We start from the raw sequence: 19,702 nt of genomic DNA on the forward strand, positions 1-19,702 counted from the left end.
TAGTATTCTTTTTGTGCTTAAGGTAAAGTATATTTAACATGTACATTTAAAAAGTGTACTTCAAAATAAAAGTTCAATATTGGTTTTCAGGGTTGCTATGGATGGAAATAAATTCGCACACGATGCTTAAACGCTCTTAGTGGGCGGAGATCGTTTTTGTTTTAAAGCCCCGGGCTTTTCAAGCCAATACATGACTGCAGCAATAATGTTCTTCATTAGTTTTTTCCTTTTTACTTTGTTTCAATTTGAATTGTATTTGAATTATATTTCAGGTGAATTTGAAAGTCATTACAAATTCCAATAAATTAATTTATTGCATTATAAATATATTCCATATTGATTATATGTGTATTATTCTGAAAGTGGATGAAAATATAAAAAATACTTTTTAAATCTAAAGCACATTTTATGCAGCAAAATGGCACACTTTTACATTCACTTTGTGTCTGAACTCTGCCTTATTATATAGTCCCAAACCAATGTTTTGAATTTTCAAGATTTGTGCCACTAACTTAGGTTGGCTGGGTTACTGGAGTCGATACGTTTTAGCATAGGCCTACGTGATTGGACATGACAACGTATTGAACAAGGAAACCATCACTGCTAAAGTCGATCATAGGAAAAACCCTTTCGCAGTGTAAATAATCTCTTTCATGTGTAATGTTGTTGAGTCGTGGTCATCGTAAAGATGAAGAAGAAAGACCTGTCGTGAGAGATCTCGCTAATAGAATAGTTCTGCATATGGGCTCCTTAAGCATCGATTTGGAGAAATCTGGTGTGAATGGAAAGCGGAGACTCTTGTTTCAATAGACTGAAGTGTATGTGTGATTAAGTTTGTTCCCATAATAGCAATAGACAATTTGTTGGCACTTGACCCTAAATGACCTGTGACCCAACAGTCTTAAGGCAGTAATAGACATACATAGAATCTCACCACATAATAAATCAACACTAAACTTAAATTGGGAGGTATTCAAATGGTTCACTATTAACTGCTCGCATTTTAGTGTCCCTTATTGTAAAGTGTTACCTGCATATTAAACAGCCATATAAGTAGGATTTAATGAAATAGACATACAACTGCAGCTTCAACCACACCGATAAATGTTAGTCCTGCAACCTGCTGAGCTGCTCTTCCCCTGTTGCTCTGAGCGGCTCCTCCCTTAAAGGATCCATAGATACGCACGTAAAGTCTTCACCGCGAATGACCTTAGTCGTCACGTTATCAGCATAACCAAAACATGTTATGTTCATTTATTGCAGAGCCTATAGGCCTACATTTCAGTGCATAGGCTCAGTAGGTTACTTCTGAGTGTTTACACCGTATACATTTAACGGATCATTCGCCCGTGTTTTTGTCAGCTCTGCAAATCAGCATTTTGATTTATACCGAGTTATTTTCACTTAGCTACTGTCTTATATGATGTGCAGTATTCTAAGTAAAATATCTGTTATGAGGACAAGAAACTCAAAATCATTTTTTGATTCATGAGCCTATAACGGTTAGATCAAAATCATTTTGTTTTTGGTCCAAATTGATAGTTTTGAAGTTCTCAAAGCTTTGCACACATGTATTAAGATCGAACACAGGGGCACTATGGACAATTCATTGAAAGTATTTAATTTGTCTTTCTGTTCGTGCAATGAACAGTTTGTCTTTGTCAGTGGCTGTCACTGGAATATGTCGTTTTGATTAATTAAAGTATATGCACACTACATTGTGATGTCTTGGATTTCATAACAAGACCTTTCGAAAATAACTTGATTCACTTTTTTGTTTTTGTGGTGTTTTCCAAAATAGTTTTCAGCGTCATCAAGTGTATCTCATGCAAGCTGCAGCATATCATTTGGTAGCTGTCCAAATGTTATGCAGCCTAGATGCGGCCCGGGTGTGCCCATGCCCTGTTTCTGCATAATAATCCTGAATCGGCATTCAATCATCAAGCTAGTGTCAGTGCAAAAGACAAGGACGCAGAGACTTCAATGGGTAAAGTGACATCGGCTGAGTAATGACCCCAAACTGCACGAGCTGCTTCTAAAATACGTGTTCATTTTTATAAATGTATTATTTCCATGTAGTAGTACTCACACGCATATTGACTCATGTATTATTAACAATGCTGGTGTTTTACTCGCAGACCAATACATATAGTAAATGTTTTTAGTTTTTCGGCTTTGAATATTTTCATTTTATCCTCGTTTCTACCCCACAGAGAAAACATTAATATTGATAATAGTTCTGCTTGATGAGAGTACTTTTTCTTCTGATACTCGAGTGCATGATGCTGATAATACTGATACCTTTCCTAATTCAAACATCTTAATGCAGGACTTTAACTTATATACATATTAAAACTTTGAATGTTTTTAAATACTTCCCTAAGCATATGTAACATTGTGAAAAAGGCTATCCGTTTTACATCGCCCTGATTTGACAATGAAGACTGACAGACAGAAGTTGCTGAAATGCTGATTGTTTTATTTATTTACGTCTTTGAGACAAATCAAACAACAGAGCTTTTCATGATCAGCGTGAAGGTCTTCTGCAGCTCTCTAATGGTACTGTCTTCCCATGGAGGACACCACCACGGACAGGAACTTCTGGAAAGCTGCCTGAATTTCACCAGTGAAGTCTTTACCCATCTGAGCAGCAACCACAACGGTCAGGCAGTCAGAAATGAGCTGCAACACAACAAGCATCAGAAACATCAACGACATGAAAGGTTGGTCCGTTTTTAAACAATTGTTGAACATGAATAGTTAGCTCATTAATTCCACAACGTTACCTTGAAATTGTCGGGGTCCACGTGCAGTTTCTCTGAGTGCAGCACGCTCAGCTCGGCGTAGACTTCCTTCATGTTGTCCATGTTCTTCACACCCCGGTCCAGACCGTGGAGGATTATCGTTCCGTGTTTTGCAACATTTGGATTTCCCATGATTGCAGCGGCGTTGTAGAGGTTTCCAAAGTTTCCGAAATACCTCTGAGTCCAGGGGTAGACGATCAAACACCTGAGGAAACACGGAAACACATACACAACTCAACATTTTTAAAACTTCTTTTTACACATTTATGTGAAGGAAAACATACAAAAACAGTAACAATGTTTCACCTGGAAAGCGCTGCAGGACCCACGACCTCATAGTCCATCTTGGAGAAGATGTCCTGGATGGTGGAGCGCTCGAAGTCTGTCCATTCGACCATTTTGTCGGCTGTAGATTTGTTCTACTACTGTGTGGGTCAGTACCTGAGGACCTTTTTTTAAAGAACTGTTTAACTCCTCCCTCAAATATGTCTTTGTAATCCTGTCCAATCATTGGATCGAGTGTGGAGGGGGGTTGGCCGAGTATTACGGTTTTGCAAAATTGATAAAGAAAGGGCTATAATCTGCAATGCATAGATTGTGTCAAATAAATAGATATTGCTGGGTGTGTTACATTAAGCAACATTAGGATAGCAGTTTAACACCCTTTTTGTAAGAGTATGGGTGGGGGACAGGGGACAGGGGATGTTTAGGGGGTGATAGCAGGTCAACATATGCCTTAAATCATCTGAAGGGGAACCTGAAGATTAATTTGAGATGCATCTCATCGCTGTATGTCAACTTGTCCAAGTCATAAATCATTATTACAAACCAATGTATTTATTAATATACATTGTGAAACGGTTTACAACATTATATTGGAAATATCTCCATTCCCATTCTCACATAAGTCTCATAAGTTTCATCTACTTTGGGTTTGATACCATTTGTTCCACCGATTGTGGTGCACAAACGAAAAACCGGACAGTTTGTGCTTTTGTACACAAAACCAATATTTATTTCGTGACTCATGAACTGCTGTAAAACGGTGTTGGGTCAAAACGGGTCATTTAAGGTCAAGTGCCAATAAATTGTCTCACTATGTGAAATGGTTATTATTATGGGGACTAGCATCATCACACATGAATACACTTTAACTTATTGAAACCACAAGAGTCTCAGCTTCAGTCATAACCAATTCATGCAATGTAATGACTGTTAAAGGACCCCATGCAGAACTACACCATTTCAGGATTGGTGGAAATAATGTATGCAATGCAAAAAACTGCATGTGATCAGCATAAAGTGGCCATGTTTCTTAGCGTGTTTCAAACTAGTCTTCATGAGAGGTTTATCTCATTCGAGCTGCAACATATCACTTGGAAGCTGTCCAAATCCGCCTATCTTGGAGGTGGCCCGGGTGTGCCCATGCGCTGTTTCATGTATAAAATACCCAAAGTTTAGGCAGCTCAGCATTCTACCAAACAAGCATCAAGGAAGATGAGTCTCACCGCTAAGGACAAGGACACAGTCAGAGCCTTCTGGGCTAAAGCGTCTGGCAAGGCTGCGGAAATCGGCAGTGATGCTCTGTCCAGGTAAATACAACCTCAAACTGCACGAGCATGCTCCTAAAATACCTGTTTGTTTAGAAAAAAATGATATTCAGCCTATTGCTGCCCACTTATTTACTCACTCTCATGTGTTCCTCAGGATGCTGGTGGTGTACCCGCAGACCAAGACCTACTTCTCCCACTGGAAGGACTTGAGCCCCGGATCTGAGCCTGTGAAGAAACACGGAAAGAGCGTGATGGGTGGAGTTGCAGATGCTGTGATCAAAATTGACGACCTGAACGCGGGTCTCCTGAACCTCAGCGAGCTGCATGCCTTCACTTTGCGAGTGGACCCTGCCAACTTCAAGGTAGGTGTCATAGATGATGATTCACACGTCAGTGTAGAGGAGCGGAGGAGGAAGAGGAGAAAGGGGAAGATGATAGTTTGTGGTTCTTTAGCTTTCGTGTCGAGTAGACTACATCTTGTGGTTCTTGGAGCCTTTTTATATTTGATACACTCAGCGGGTTTAATGCTTGATCATGTTTTAAATTCCATTATGCTCTTTTCACAGATTCTCTCTCACAACATCCTCGTGGTCATGGCCATCATGTTCCCCAAAGACTTCACCCCTGAGGTCCACGTGGCCATGGACAAGTTCCTGGCTGCTCTGGCTCGTGCCCTCTCTGAGAAATACAGATAAACTGTAAACAGGAGCCGCTGACGGACAGAAGCACATGGTCTTGGATAGGATACTCTCTGTCAGTCAGAATATAAATAAAAGATCAAATGCAATGAAACTGTTTGTGTGGTGAAGTGACTTTTTCTCGAGCAGGTGGCCTACAGATTAAAAGGGGTTCAAGTCAGGTCAACAGCACGCAACGTGTCAGTTCAGTGGAAGTGATATTGGAATAAAATGATTATGACCTAAAATGCTGTAGAAAATACAGAACAGAAGGGTTTTCACATCTAAAGAGGCATTATAGCTGTTTATGAAACATATTTGAATTTGACAGGATTAATACAAATGCATTTATCTCACATAAAACCGAAGAAAAAAGAGAGTACAAATTATTAAAACACACACACACACACACACATACACACAAACACACACACAGAGAGAGAGAGGGAGAGAGAGAGAGAGAGATTTAGCTCTTATAAATCTTTATAATATATAGTTGCCTCACAGTGCGTCTGTTTTTTCTGCTTTACTACAATTTTCTAATTATCCTCTTTTTTACCACACTATATTTCAAAAAGAAATATTTTAATGATCTAATAATAATAATTCATATAATTCACCATATTATGTGCATTATAATAATACAAAAAATACATTGTGATTATTATAATACATCATAATGTAAAACCTTTAAAGTGGTCTTACATGCATACTTTTAAGTTTCCACCACTGAACATATTTAACGATGTATTGTGGAAAAAGCTTTCATAATATACATTTCACATGTATGGGAAAAGACGTAAAACTTGTTTAATTAAATACTTATTGTTATATTTATTTACGTCTTTGAGACATGCAACAACAGAGCTTTTCATGATCAGCGTGTGAAGGTCTTCTGCAGCTCTCTGGTACTGTCTTCCCATGGAGGAACACAACCACGGACAGGAACTTCTGGAAAGCTGCCTGAACTTCACCAGTGAAGGCTTGACCCAACCGAGCAGCAACCACAGTGGTCAGGCAGTCAGAAATGAGCTGCAACACAACAAGCACCAGAAACATTTAGTTGGCTCATTAGTTCCACAACTTTACCTTGAAATTGTCGGGGTCCACGTGCAGTTTCTCTGAGTGCAGCACGCTCAGCTCGGCGTAGGTTTCCTTCGTGTTGTCCATGTTCTTCACACCCCGGTCCAGACCGTGGAGTTTAAGTCGTTCCGTGTTTGGCAACATTTGTATTTCCCATGATTGCATCGGCGTTGTAGAGGTTTCCAAAGTTTCTAAAATACCTCTGAGTCCAGTAGACGATCAAACACCTGAGGAAACACGGAAAAACATACACAACTCAAAATGTAAAATGTTTACACATTTATGTGAAGGAAAACATAGAAAAACAGAAACAATGTATCACCTGGAGCTGCAGGACCCACGACCTCATAGTCCATCTTGGAGAAGATGTCCTGGATGTTCTCGAAGTCTGTCCATTCAACCATTTTGTCGGCTGTAAATTTGTTCCACTAGTGCTGTGTGGGTCAGTACCTGATGCAACTTATTAAAGACTGTTTCACTCCTCCCAATAATATGCGATTGGAATCCAATCCAATCACATGATGGAGTGCGTCACTCGGGTTGGCCGAGTATTACGGTTTGTACAGATTGATAAAGAAAAGGCTAATCTGCAATGCTTAGATTTTGTCCGAAGCGGAAGAAATACATCGTACTGGCTGTACTCTGTAATTACATCAAGCAACGTGTCTGCCACGATGGAGGCATGTCTATGCTGTCAAGATGCACTATAAACCAATTAGGCCTAATATGACCAATTTAACTAAATACTTTTACTTTTACTACTATTTTATACTAATGTAATCTATAACATAGTATTCTGATTTAGCTCAAATAACATCAGCTTTCTATTTGACAAAATTCGAATACTATTATTAATGTTATAAGTTAAAGTCTAATATGAGGCGTTTAAGGTCATTGTGTTCAATTCATCTGTTTGCAATAAATAATAGATAATAAAAATCAAGAAATTGTCTCTTTAAAAAAAAGTCATGTGGTTTACTTATTATATGCATGTGGTGTTCACATGAGGAAGTAACTCATCCAGTGGAGGGCGCTGCACGTCAGGAAGCTCTGACAGCTGCATGATTTAATGTCATAATCTGATGATGATGAGGACAGTGTAGTCTGCTCTACATTAACAGTCAATGGAAAATCATGTTTGGAAAATCCCAACTGAGATGCCCTTCTTCGAGCTCAATTTAACCTTTATGCTTTTATTAATAGAATATAAATCAATACTAAGTGAAATGTATCTTTGTATTACCTGTCATTATGGTTGTATTTTTGCTATAGCGTCATCCTCAAATGCATTATTTTCCTCTTTAGCTCACTTTTGATGTTGATATATGATTATGAAAGGACTAGTGATACATATGGCACAATAACGTCAGGTAAGTGATCCACATTATGAACAGTGGTAGAAAGTAACGAAGTACATTTACTCAAGTAATTTTGAGGTATAGGCCTGCTATTATACTTCCATTCCTCTACATTTCAGAGGTAAGTTATGTTGTACTTTTTATACCACTACATTTATTTTATACCTTTAGTTACTTTGTAGATTGAGATGAACAATACAAAATATAACCAACAAATACAATAACTTGTATAATTTTAGACTACAATAAGTTATTAAACGTATCTCCAGATTTGCCTGCTTCTACATTTAAGTGACGTAGACTACATCAATGCAATTTTAGAACGAGGTTACTTTCGTACTTTTGTACACTGTGTTATAGACTTTTGTATAACTACTTCTTCCACCACTGGCCCTGAATTTGATTCTTATCGCTTATTTGATCACGCTGTAAATGATGTTCACATCTGGACACAAAACAAAACAAGAACATCATAGGCATGGAGATGTAGTCAAGACCTGAAGAACTGAAATAATGCAGAGTATGTATGACGAAAGAAACAGGTGTATTTATTGCGGGGACCGCAGAAGTCCCTCGGACAGCTCCTTCGCCCCGCGCCGCTTTCAGGCCCGGATCAGTCAGTCAAGTGGCCAACTCTTCCCGGTCATCCAGCACCTCGGACAGCTCCCTCACCACACCACACTATCGGCGCCGCAGTTTGCTGTCCTATCGGCATATTTATGGCTCTTTATGAATATATCATCTTACTAAATGAAACAGTTAAAAATATGTCCTTTAGTTGTTATGTATTCATGAAAATATTGCTGATATCTCTATGACAGACAGACAGACAGACAGACATTCTTATCTTCACAGACGCAGCATAGAGTTTCCTAAAATCAGCCAAAAGCGCCATCTAGCGGATATGATGCAACATGGAAAATATTTATCAGAAACTTTAATCATGAAGAGCCTTTTTTATGCCCAAACTGCCAAATACACGGATGGCAAACAGCTTGAATACAACAATAACAATCTGGGATCAATTTTTTAGATATAATCATATCTTTAAATCATAATACTGCATGTTTTGACACTAGATATTTAGCTTTAGGCCTATTTGTAGTCAACATGGCGCTTTTTGTGACCGTATTTTCTTTATGTAGGCAAAACTTGCATTTTACTATTGTAGTAGTTTTGTATATGATCTTCCATCAGTAAACACAAAGTTATTACGACCACAAGATGGACGGAGGAAAGCACTGGGCATTGTTGAATGAGGGGGGAATCCTAAAGCAGTCTCTGTTTTAGCCGAACACTTTTCAAGGTAACACAAAACAATCGCAGCAGTGCGATTGTGGATGCGCGGTAGGACTTCAGTCAGGCCTCCAAGTTATTTCTAGTTAGACTGTAATGTGTTCACGGTCGGTGTTTGTGTCTGGCATACCTTAATACGCCTGCTACAAGCTAACGGTCACTGGTCGTAGGTTAGCTGACCAACGACTTTATTGTGTCGCAGCTAACGTGAAGTTAGTTAGAATGCTAACACGATGTTCAACCCATTAGCCGGGTTACCAGATGAGCGAACATCCATGTACACTCAGTCCCAGAACAGCGTGTACAAAACCGGCGATAAAACCAGCCCTATTAGCGTCATACTGGTTAGCTCTGGCAGCCGAGGGAACAAACTACTCTTTCGCTACCCTTTCCAAAGAGTGGCTGAATGCCCGTCATCTCTTACAGGTAGGCGTAGCTTAGCTGTTAGCTAAGTAAGGACTAGCCAGAGAATCAACCCCTAAACGCTAAATGTAGTTACTCATTATTCGGGGAATAAACTCGGCGCCTTCAAGATCTCACTTTCACATAATTACTCATTTAGAGAGACAGGGCAACAGTTTCAACCACTCCCCAATATAATACAACAGCCCAGCAATATCTGTTACCGCTATAAGGCTGGCAATAATCAGGTTGTGACTGTAATCTGAAGGGCTACACTTTTAGGTTAAAAGCAAACACGACGTTTCTTTCAGTCTGTGTTGACAAGGCCCACTTGGCTCCACTGTTCCCCTTCCTGAAAACACAGGCTTCCTTTTGTTTTGCTTATGTTGTTGTGGTTGTTTGAGCTGACTGTTAGCTGTGATTTGGCTAGTTGCTTCATATGTTGTGTCCTTTTTCGTGTGCTTGTTATTTTGTCCACATCCTTAAAACTAGTTATCAGTTATCTGAATACAAACTACCAGCATATCTGCCTTAAATATATCCTACATATAAGTTCGTTTTTCTTTGGCAACATAGAGAAACTTGGATGCCATAAAAAAAAGGGTTAAACATCGCATGCCAAGAGCAACAACCATCACAAATAGACTCTTACCAACAGAGAGAAACTATGGCTTCATACAGTTAAAAACACAGTTTACATAACACCTAACACAAGTTATCTGATCCTTTTGACATTAAGATTGTTATTTGAGCATCTTTTGTGGCTCAAACGGGAGCAACATTGTGTGTTTATTTGTCTAATTAGCATCAATAATCATGTGAACTAACTAATACTGTTATTTCTGTCCACAAGCAAAACAACGAAGTCCATATGCTCTGAACACAGCCGGGGAGGGTCTTGAAGATCAGGATGGTGATTCAAGGTATTTTTTTGGCTCTTTATTTAATATATAATCTAAATTAATTTGAGGGAAATTTACTGTAGGTGGACACGGCCCATTCTAAGATCCACATGAGCCACTTACTCTCATATGGTTTGTCTTGCCTTTTGCATTGGATCTCATTTTATTTTTTTAAAACCTCATCTATTTTTCAAGATGAATTGAGGAGCTGGACCATGTTTAACTTAACTCATGTGGTTGAGCTTTATTCAACAATTTTAACGCTGTACAGGTTGTACTTCAAAACCTGAAGCTGTAACCTCACCATGTGTCTAAATGTCACTTTAAATGTCATTGCGTCAGTCGCTGTTTGAATATGCTAGCTTATCTGAACTGGTAATAACAAACAAGCGTATAAACATCTACTTCAGATGAGTAAACAAGTTCATAGAACATTAGATTTTATTAAGCTAAACATGAATGTTGAGACGAGAAGCTCTCAATCATAGAACATAGTAAGATTACAAACAGGAAGTGGTCGTAGATACAAAAATAAGATGGCGGCAGTGCTGCATAATTTCATGGTTTTACAAAAGCTGTGACATAAAAATAAAATAGGATGACTTATACATCCACTGAGTAAAAGAAGAAAGGGAAACTGGTGTACACGGGTGCAGTATATGTGACACAAATCAAATTGAGTAATGTTCAGTTCAGTCCGCCATCACTACACCATGTGTGAAGTCTTTAAAGTACATTAAACCAAGATGTGTTTGTTGTTTAAATGGAATAAACTGTGCTGGTGGTGAGCCACATGGGAATGAATATAACAAAAATTTCACATTTAAAAACTCTAAAACAAAGCCACAAATAGACCGAATAAATATTACCAGCAATGTGTTGAACAGTAGCTCTGTGAGTTACAGAAACAAAGAAATAGAAATGCAGATGAAGTGAGATTTTCCTCTGGGCTATTCATAATGAACGGCAGTGCTGGACAATATATCAATATTATAATCAATATCGTGATATGAGACTAGATATTGTCTTGGATAATATCGTAATATGGCACAAGTGTTGTCGTTTTCTGGTTTAAAGGCCACATTACAATACAATTTAAAATTACTTCTTCTATTATTTGTCTTTACCTACTTAGTCGTTATATCCACATTACTGATGATTATCAAGAATCTAATTGTGTAAATATTTTGTGAACGCACCTGGAATATTGACACAACATCGATACCGAAGTATTTAGTCAAAAATATTGTGATATTTATTTACTAACTCAGGCAGAAGTTTGATGAAATATGATCAGAATTTAAACTCCTCCCTGTTTGGACACTCAAAATGTTGATGTCTGTTTCTGAAAAACAATATGAAAATATCAGACAAAGAAGCTTTAAGTCCCAGTATTTAGTCTTCATCATGCTTCCACTTTATGGATGCTGGTCACTCATTGGTTGGCTGAAATGACTTTGGTCACAGGATGTAGGGAGCAGATCATTTACATTCAGCTCACTCGGCATAATGAGACAAAACTGGCACTTGGAACATTTTTTTTTGCTCACTTTTTTTTTTTTGCTTCTGTCTCCACTACAAACAGACGTCACTACAGTTTTACAGCTTTCAACATAAATAAACGTTAAAACTCAGTCAGGGTAAACTGGTAACCAGCTTGAATCAACCTCCAGACCAGCATTTTCACATCACAGTATCACATGTTTGTTGGGGTTGTGTTGATGTCCATTTTATGCATTCAGGCCAACTGTGTGTTGCATTTTCCCTTTTGTTTGCTTTTTTCTTCTTTTTTATGGCCCAATTCCCATTTCAGAGAACAATCTCCACTAACTGACGAACAGTTGGTAGCAGGGTAAGACCAAATCATTCTAAACCACCTTTCCTTCGCTTAGATCACCCCTGTCTTTTTTTTAATCCCCTTCTTTCCTATTTTGTGTCCTTTATGGATCCCCAACCCCAATCTCAGTCAAACCCTTTATCATTAGCAGATCCAGTGAATCGGTGCTTTGGTCAATTCGGGACTGCAGTTTTGCTTTCGTCTGTACTGTATGCCTTTTTGAAAAAAATAAAATCGAACAGTTAAACATATAATTAATAATTAATTCACATTGATTATATTACCTCAAGCATGTAGGCTCAGCATTACAAAACAAAATATAAATCAAATGCAAACTACAATAAAGCAAATACATCATATTCTTTTCAAATTGTGCTGTGAGGTAAGTCTATAGTGTGTTTAATTTGTTTCTGAAAGTTAACGCTTTGATTTGTATCCCTTTGATTGCAGCATGAGTTACTTAAGTCAAACCAGCATGTGTCTTTCACATTCTTCATTCAGCGACTTCACTGTTTCTGCAAGGAGGCCTCTTCCTCTTTCCTCCTCTCCAGTAGCCACACAAGCTTTTTTATTTATGCTGTCATTGTTGAATTACATTACAGGCAGATGCATCTGATTAACGCAACCCCTCTTATAGACAGGAATGTGAAAAATGTAAACAAACAGCTAATTTAAACTGTCTTACTTGTCCCAGCTGTTGCTGTGCTGTGACCTCCCATCACACCCTGCTCATGTTTCTTATTGAGGATGTCTCTCCTTCTTTAAGGTTCTCTGACATCATCCTCGCCACCATTCTGGCCACCAAATCTGATATGTGTGGGAAAAAGTTTGAACTGAAGATAGACAATGTTCGATTTGTGGGTCATCCTACTCTCCTTCAGCATCCTCCCATCATTCAGGTGAGGAACAAAATGGGTCCCACTGAAAACATGTAAAGTCACAAATTTCAAGTATAAAACAAGACGTACAATTTTCCTCCGGCGAGTTACTGTCAAATAAATCACATCATATAGAAGATAAAGTGGTTGTGAATACACAGTTTAGGAGCACAACAACACATGTGATATGTTGTCTGTAGAATCACTACTTTTAACAGTTTCCATTAGTAGCTACGGCTATTTGTATTGTAGCTGTTATGATAAACTGTATTCGACACCAGTGATTCATGATGTCAATTTAAAAGTGCCATCAATATTGTAATATTGATGTTTCCTGCCATCTGGCTTCGATGAGTCCTTAAGACCATTTCCCTGTTTCACCATGACCCTCTAAAGTTATGTGAGCTGTGTTCGTCTACAGCTCAGCAGGGCCCCCTACTGACAGTTTGTCTGATGATGATTCACTGCCCATGGTGCCAAGATGGAGGCATTTAAAAGGGATATAGATATGGCTGAGCAATATATCGGTATTATATGGATACCATGCTATGAGACTAGATATCGTCTTAGATAATATCGTAATGTGGCATAAGTGTTGCTTTTCCTGGTTTTTAAAGCTGTGTTACAGTAAAGTGATTTTCTGAACTTACCAGACTGTTGTAGCTGATCTATTCTATCTCAGTTATTTTATCCACATTACTGATTATTATTTATCAAAAATGTTGTGAAAGCACCAATGGTCAACCCCACTATATCGTTGCAATATCAATATTATGGTATTTGGTCAAAAATGGTCATACTGGATTTCCTCCATGTCGCCCAGTCCTAGATATAGGCGATGACAAAAACATGTGAAAAGCAATCCAATAACATGTTGTATTATAAGGTTAATCTGTGTAAATAACAGCAACTAATTCAACCCTTTGTTCGTGACTTATAAAATAGCAGAGAGCCCAATTAATACGTCCCAACAAAAGCTGAATTCCAGGTTTATTTATTTATTTATTATGTTACTTATTATTTATGTTGAACATTGTGCTGGTGCAGCTTCTATTGTGTTATATTTGTGAATTCAACTGCTTTAAAATGAAGTATTGATATATCATATATAAATCAACATGCTGTGCATTTTAAAGGTTTTTGTGAACATGTTTTATGCATCTGATGAAAAAAACTTTTTTCTATCTGGGCAGGTTTCTAAAACGGATCCTTCCCCGAAGAGAGAAATGCCTACGATGATCTTGTTTAGTATGGTGTTTGCACTAAGGGTATGAAATTACTTTATCTAAAGAATTCAGATTTTATATTGGATTCAATTTAGCCTTTTGGCTGTTGTGTATACATGTTAATATTACAAATCATTTATGGCACAATTTAGTCAGCTGGCTGTGGGTGGGACACTTCTATTCTCTGTTCTGTTAATCTGTGTTTGCCGTGAACGGGAGGGGTGTGTGAGAGTGATACTATTCCAGTAAACGCTCACTATCTGTGAGAGCATGGGAACTCAGAGGGAGTAGAGGCCAATGTAATCATGCTGTTCAACAAGGCACAGCCTGGGCCTGCCCATGCTGAGTCACTGTACCCATTCAGTGACCCATTCAGTCAGGGGAGAAGTGCTCAGTCATGTTTTGTAGACTATATCTGCTTATCAACTGTTGTTTTTGTACCCTGGAAATATCCCCCCAAAAAACATTGGGTTGTTTTAACAGGTTTAATTGCACAAAATTGAACCATTCAAATTTGTATGCCAATAAATGACGTTATATTATTCTACATGTTAATTTATACACATTGACTTTGTTTTTTGTTGTTGAATCTACTCTGCAGGAAAATGATGGCAGCTGATCTACTTGACAATGCCAAGAGAAGCTGTTCTTTTTATATCATTTGTCCATCTCCATTTACATACCCGAGAACACAATATTAGAAATACCTCTCAGTTTGATGCAATACAACACCACTAATACCACAGAGATGAGGTGAAACCTCTCGAGATCTTTACCTCACATAAAGAAGCTCAAAAGTCATTTCAATATTAAAAGTCTTCTGCATGTTAGATGGTTAACAGGCTGCTAATGTTTGACATGAATGTTAACTCCAAATTGTCGTATACATGCTACGAACATGTTTCTGTCAAAATGACAGTGTTTATAAAGTGTCCCCCGCTCATCTTTGGCCTCTACAGGCGAATGCTGACCCGTCCGTCATCAGCTGCATGCACAACTTGTCACGCCGCATCGCCATAGCTCTGCAGCACGAAGAGCGGCGCTGCCAGTACCTGACCAGAGAGGCCAAACTGATGCTGGCCGTCCAGGATGAGATTACCACCATGACTGAGAGTGAGATACACAATTGTCACACCTCACAAGTGACGTATATAATATATTATGACATATTTATTGTAGCACAATGTAACTCATCGGTATACTAATGTTGTGTTTTTCCTGATTTAAGCCGATGGAAGCCCCCAGTCCCCATTTAGACAAATTCTTCCCAAATGTAAACTAGCCAGGGACCTGAAGGAGGCTTATGACAGGTGTGTGATTAAATATAATACATTGCTGTTTTTGTTTTGTTCTTTCTCCCTCTTTCTTACCATGCAGGATGCACATTGTTCACACAGCTGATTTTAACATCCATGTTTTTGCAGCCTTTGTACAACTGGCGTGGTGCGACTACATATTAACAACTGGCTGGAGGTGAGCTTCTGTTTACCACACAAGATCCACAGGATTGGTGGAACTCATATCCCCCCTGAGGCATTAGAGCGCAGCCTCAAGGCAATAAGGTTTGTTATTACTTTTTATGTACAGAATAAAAAGCATCTACAGTGTTCTATGTGGGTTGAAAATAACACTTGACTGCACCTCAATCAGCAGTTGTGGAATGTGAAACTGAAAATGGCATATGACAAACCACAGACACTCCACCTGATGTCCCCCTTTTCAAAGCGTTATGTAGGAAGTTTTATTGCAGGTTGAGCCTTTTCTTATGCACTATTTAAAATCATATTTAGATATTACATAGAAATGGCCACCTTTTAATTTACTATATAAGACAATTATACCATTAACTAATTGCTAATATAGTTTAATTATTTGTTGTGCAAAAATGCAACATCTCTTGGAGATGGAAGAAAAAATGTCTCCTTTTTTACTCTCATTTTAATATAGTTCATTTATATCTACATAATTCTTAATGGAACCTGAAAGCAGCTGAGTGTTCATTTGTTAATATGACTTGTCTGCAAGACCAAGGTCTGCATGACCTGCCCGATGAAGACAAAGAACAATAAGAAGTGATAAACTCATGACTCTAACACACATACATTTAGTCAGTCCGCATGTATAGGCCTATACACGACTACCAAGTAGCACAGGATTGTTACAATCTTTTTTAATCTGTGTTGTTGGATGCACCGTTGACCCACGGGTCGACTTACTTAACAAGAAGGTCAAGAAGTCCCAGACCCTCGAAAACAGAGATTGTAGTCCCCCATCAGTTTGTTATGTCAAAGGAGTGTTGTGTCTTTATCAGCTGATGAAGGGCTGTGTAAGTAGGAGCTTCAGTACTGACTTACTATTCAAACAGTCTGAGGAAACCATGAAAGCTTTTGTGTGGACCATACTGCCACCTGTTGTTACTTCAGCATACATACATCCGAGGTGTGACCAACTTTTCTTTTGAAGCAGCAAAGCTGATATTAGTGCAAACGGCATTCAAGCCATGGAATTGTTACCGCACTGCAGAAAGATGATTTTATTTTAAATGAATCAGAGTGCTCAGTTGTACAGACCGGCACTAAAGCTGATTCCCTCTGGACCGTCTTGACCTCTGAAGAGGAGGTCTGTTGATTCAGAGGCTGCATGATCTGTATTTTGATCCTTCAGACCCTATCATGCCCTGCTGCTGCTGGAAAGTGAGAAGGCACTGCTGAGCCAGCTTCCTCTGGACTGCTCGCCTGCAATGGTGCGCCTCATCAAAACCTGCTCAGCGGTAAAAAACCTGCAGCAGCTCGCACAGGATGCTGACCTGGCCTTACTTCAGGTGGACAACATCACCACTGCACTTTACAACCACAGATGTCATTCTCTGATCTCAAAAGGCATTTATCTTCAAATTTGAAGCATGTTTTCATAATTAAGAACATGTATTTATAACTGCACACAATCATTAAGCTAATTCACAAATAAAGAGGTTGTGATAGTATGGTGTTTTGTAATATTTTCAAAAAGGTGTTGATGGTGTCTTACTGCCATCTAGTGGACAATGTATGTACTTTCAAAAAGAAAACGTTAGGGCACCAGTACAAGGTGCTCTTTCTTCTACAGTTGGTTTTCAATTGCAAAGAATTTTGTTGTTTGGATAGTTTTATTTCACATCATTTGTATCATTCGTAAATTATTTTCCCTCTCAGATCTTTCAAATTGCTGCTCACTTGGTTTATTGGGGCAAAGCGATCATCATCTACCCGCTGTGTGAGAACAACGTCTACATGCTGTCTCCTCATGCCATCATCTGCCTGTGAGTGTTCATGATGTGATGTACTGATTACTGTAGAGCTGATGGACCATAATGTTGCTGTGAAATCTTTATTGTCATTAAATTCAGACTTGTTAAATACCTCAGATTTTCTTATGAAAGAACTGGATTGGGCCATTGGCAGCACTTGTAATAGCCTTCTCTTTACAACCTTGTAGAAAATTGATTTTAAAAAGCTGTTGTCGAATGATGTCTCCCATCTCTCCCTGGATAGATACTCACCATTGGCTGAACAGTTTGCCCAGCAGTTTCCTGGACACGATCTGCCCTCCATGCTAGCCAAGTTCTCACTGCCTGTCTCACTGGCCGAGTTCAGAAACCCCCTGGAAGCTCCTGCACAGGAGGTAAGACTGTTGGACAAGTACAAATACACAGCAAATAACCTCACCCCGCCACACTGGATCAAACACACTACACACTGGATCAAACACACTACACACTGGATTAAACACACTACACATGGAAGCCAGCAAGTAATTAGTATCAAGTCCTAAACTTTTTACAACTAGTATATATGTAACATAAAATAAACAATAACATATTGTGAATGACTGTGAAAAGTTAGACAATCCTTTTCAATGTAAGTCCACTTTATTTTGCTATGTTTTTCACATTTTTTGGTGAAATAATCTGATGAATATTCATTGTTGTTTTTCCCAGACTAAAAAAAGTCTTCTTCTAAACCTGAACAAAGGGACTTTACTTGAAAATGTACATGGCTATTCCTCTAAATTTAGATCCTGGATTGTAAAAGCAGAACCATTTGGTGTTCTCCTCCTGCGACCCATCCTGTTTTGGCATAGCTGCTTGAGTGTCGGCGATGAATTATAAATGGCAAAGGGACATCAGCTCCAGCGTCTGCAGCTTCCATTTTTCATGAGAACAAGATCAGAGGGCTCTTTCTTTTGGCTCTATTTCGAGCTTGTGTTACCTGTGGCTCATTTAAAACATTTGACCTGGTTAGGGTGATGATGTGTTATCATGTTTATTAGGGGGTTTATCATGTTATTGAGCCCTGATGCAGTTTGCTGCTATGCTGCTATGCTCCTGACCAGGCCCAGCTGATCCATATGGTGGTGTGGATGCTCCAGCGCCGCCTGCTGATCCAGCTGCACACTTACGTCTGCCTGCTGGTACCGCCCAGCGAGGATGAGCCCGGGTTGAGGGATGAAGACCCTCCGCTGGCTGCCCGAGTAGGAGGCCGCAGTCTCAGCACCCCTAGCGCTCTCAGCTTTGGCTCCCCAAGTATGTCCTCACTCAGCTCTCTCCTCTGCCCATCTCTTAGAGGTATAACATGGCAATAAATAATCTATGATCATCTGTCTGCTTCCTGTGTATAGCCAGCAGTGATGACATGACCCTCACCAGTCCCAGTATGGACAACTCCAGTGCAGAGCTACTGCCCGGTGGGGACTCTCCGCTTAACAAGAGGATGACAGAGACGCTGCTTGCCAGCCTGTCGGAGCACGAGAGGCAGGTTATTCTTAACATCCCTGCTGCACAAAATCCAGAGGATCTGCGGATGTTTGCCAGGTAATTAAACCAGAAGTCTAGTGCATACTCTGTGTCTTATTAGTATGTTAAATGTTTCTCAGCTCTCCATTTCGCTCTATTTTTAGACGGTCAGATTAAAGGCCCCTCTACACTGTGCGATTTTGGGCTGTCTGACAAAAACTGATTGCCACAAAGATTTAATTAGTCCCATCTCGCACAGTGTGACTCGCAATGAACTCACATGGTCGCTGTTGTCGTACAGTCTAAAGGCGCCTTAACAGATGGGATATGTCTTAGTGAGGATCCAGTGATTCATGATGTTATAAATCACTGTTAATGCTTTGTCTCTTAGGAAATTAGAAGATATGTGTGCATTGGTTTGAAAAATAAAGTTATTTTATTTGCATTCACAGAGTATTAAGACATTTTATTGAAAAATAATTTGTGTGGAGAGTTGAGCTTATTTGCCAGTTGTTAGTTGTGCACATGTTTGAAATAGGAAATGAAGCTTCACAATCCAGTATTTAGAGTTTTGTGAAACCTACTGCAGAGTAAGAACAAATGTTATCAGAGCAGCGAAAGTTCTGTCTCATGGTTGATTTACACAGATAATGATTCAATGAAACTCTAGCTCTCAACCCATTGTTCTGCCTGTTATGTTGACTGCTTCCAGGCTGCTGCACTATTTCCGGGGACATCACCACCTGGAAGAGATTATGTACAATGAGAACATGAGACGCTCGCAGCTCAAGACGCTGTTTGACAAGTTCCGCAGTGTCCTTGTGGTGACAAACCATGAGGATCCCATTATTTCAATCTTTCAGTCACCCATGGAGTAGTGGCACAGAGACGGCATCAGCTCTCACCAACTGGAAT

General features: G+C 39.2%; 3 protein-coding genes across 4 annotated transcripts; 2 read left to right on the forward strand and 1 right to left on the reverse strand.

The window, feature by feature from the left end:
• Positions 1 to 2,462: 2,462 nt before the first annotated feature.
• On the reverse strand, positions 2,463 to 3,264 carry LOC306709699 (hemoglobin subunit beta-2). The gene is made up of 3 exons (XM_079177952.1): positions 3,111 to 3,264; positions 2,787 to 3,009; positions 2,463 to 2,682 (listed from the first exon to the last, which is right to left on the reverse strand). Exons 1-3 carry the CDS (start codon positions 3,200 to 3,202, stop codon positions 2,554 to 2,556), a joined length of 444 nt encoding a protein of 147 aa, XP_079034078.1. The 5' UTR covers positions 3,203 to 3,264; the 3' UTR covers positions 2,463 to 2,553.
• Positions 3,265 to 4,286: 1,022 nt separating this feature from the next.
• On the forward strand, positions 4,287 to 5,149 carry LOC306709701 (hemoglobin subunit alpha-1). The gene is made up of 3 exons (XM_079177954.1): positions 4,287 to 4,396; positions 4,512 to 4,719; positions 4,924 to 5,149. Exons 1-3 carry the CDS (start codon positions 4,302 to 4,304, stop codon positions 5,050 to 5,052), a joined length of 432 nt encoding a protein of 143 aa, XP_079034080.1. The 5' UTR covers positions 4,287 to 4,301; the 3' UTR covers positions 5,053 to 5,149.
• A 3,662-nt stretch (positions 5,150 to 8,811) lies between these two features.
• Positions 8,812 to 19,681, forward strand: nprl3 (NPR3-like, GATOR1 complex subunit). 2 transcript variants are annotated; one of them, XM_079176856.1, is made up of 14 exons: positions 8,812 to 9,197; positions 10,027 to 10,096; positions 11,889 to 11,927; positions 12,679 to 12,811; positions 13,984 to 14,058; positions 14,976 to 15,129; positions 15,245 to 15,326; positions 15,441 to 15,578; positions 16,681 to 16,837; positions 17,208 to 17,314; positions 17,547 to 17,676; positions 18,388 to 18,577; positions 18,673 to 18,865; positions 19,500 to 19,681. In XM_079176856.1, the coding sequence occupies exons 1-14, from the start codon at positions 9,005 to 9,007 to the stop codon at positions 19,663 to 19,665; spliced, it is 1,827 nt and encodes a 608-aa protein (XP_079032982.1). In that variant the 5' UTR covers positions 8,812 to 9,004; the 3' UTR covers positions 19,666 to 19,681. The 2 variants fall into 2 exon arrangements, with proteins under 2 accessions (XP_079032982.1, XP_079032983.1); XM_079176857.1 differs by lacking the exon at positions 11,889 to 11,927.
• The last annotated feature ends 21 nt before the right edge of the window (positions 19,682 to 19,702 follow it).

This window comes from Pholis gunnellus (genome assembly GCF_910591455.1).
Source record: "Pholis gunnellus genome assembly, chromosome: 17".
NCBI classification, from domain to species: Eukaryota; Metazoa; Chordata; class Actinopteri; order Perciformes; family Pholidae; genus Pholis; species Pholis gunnellus.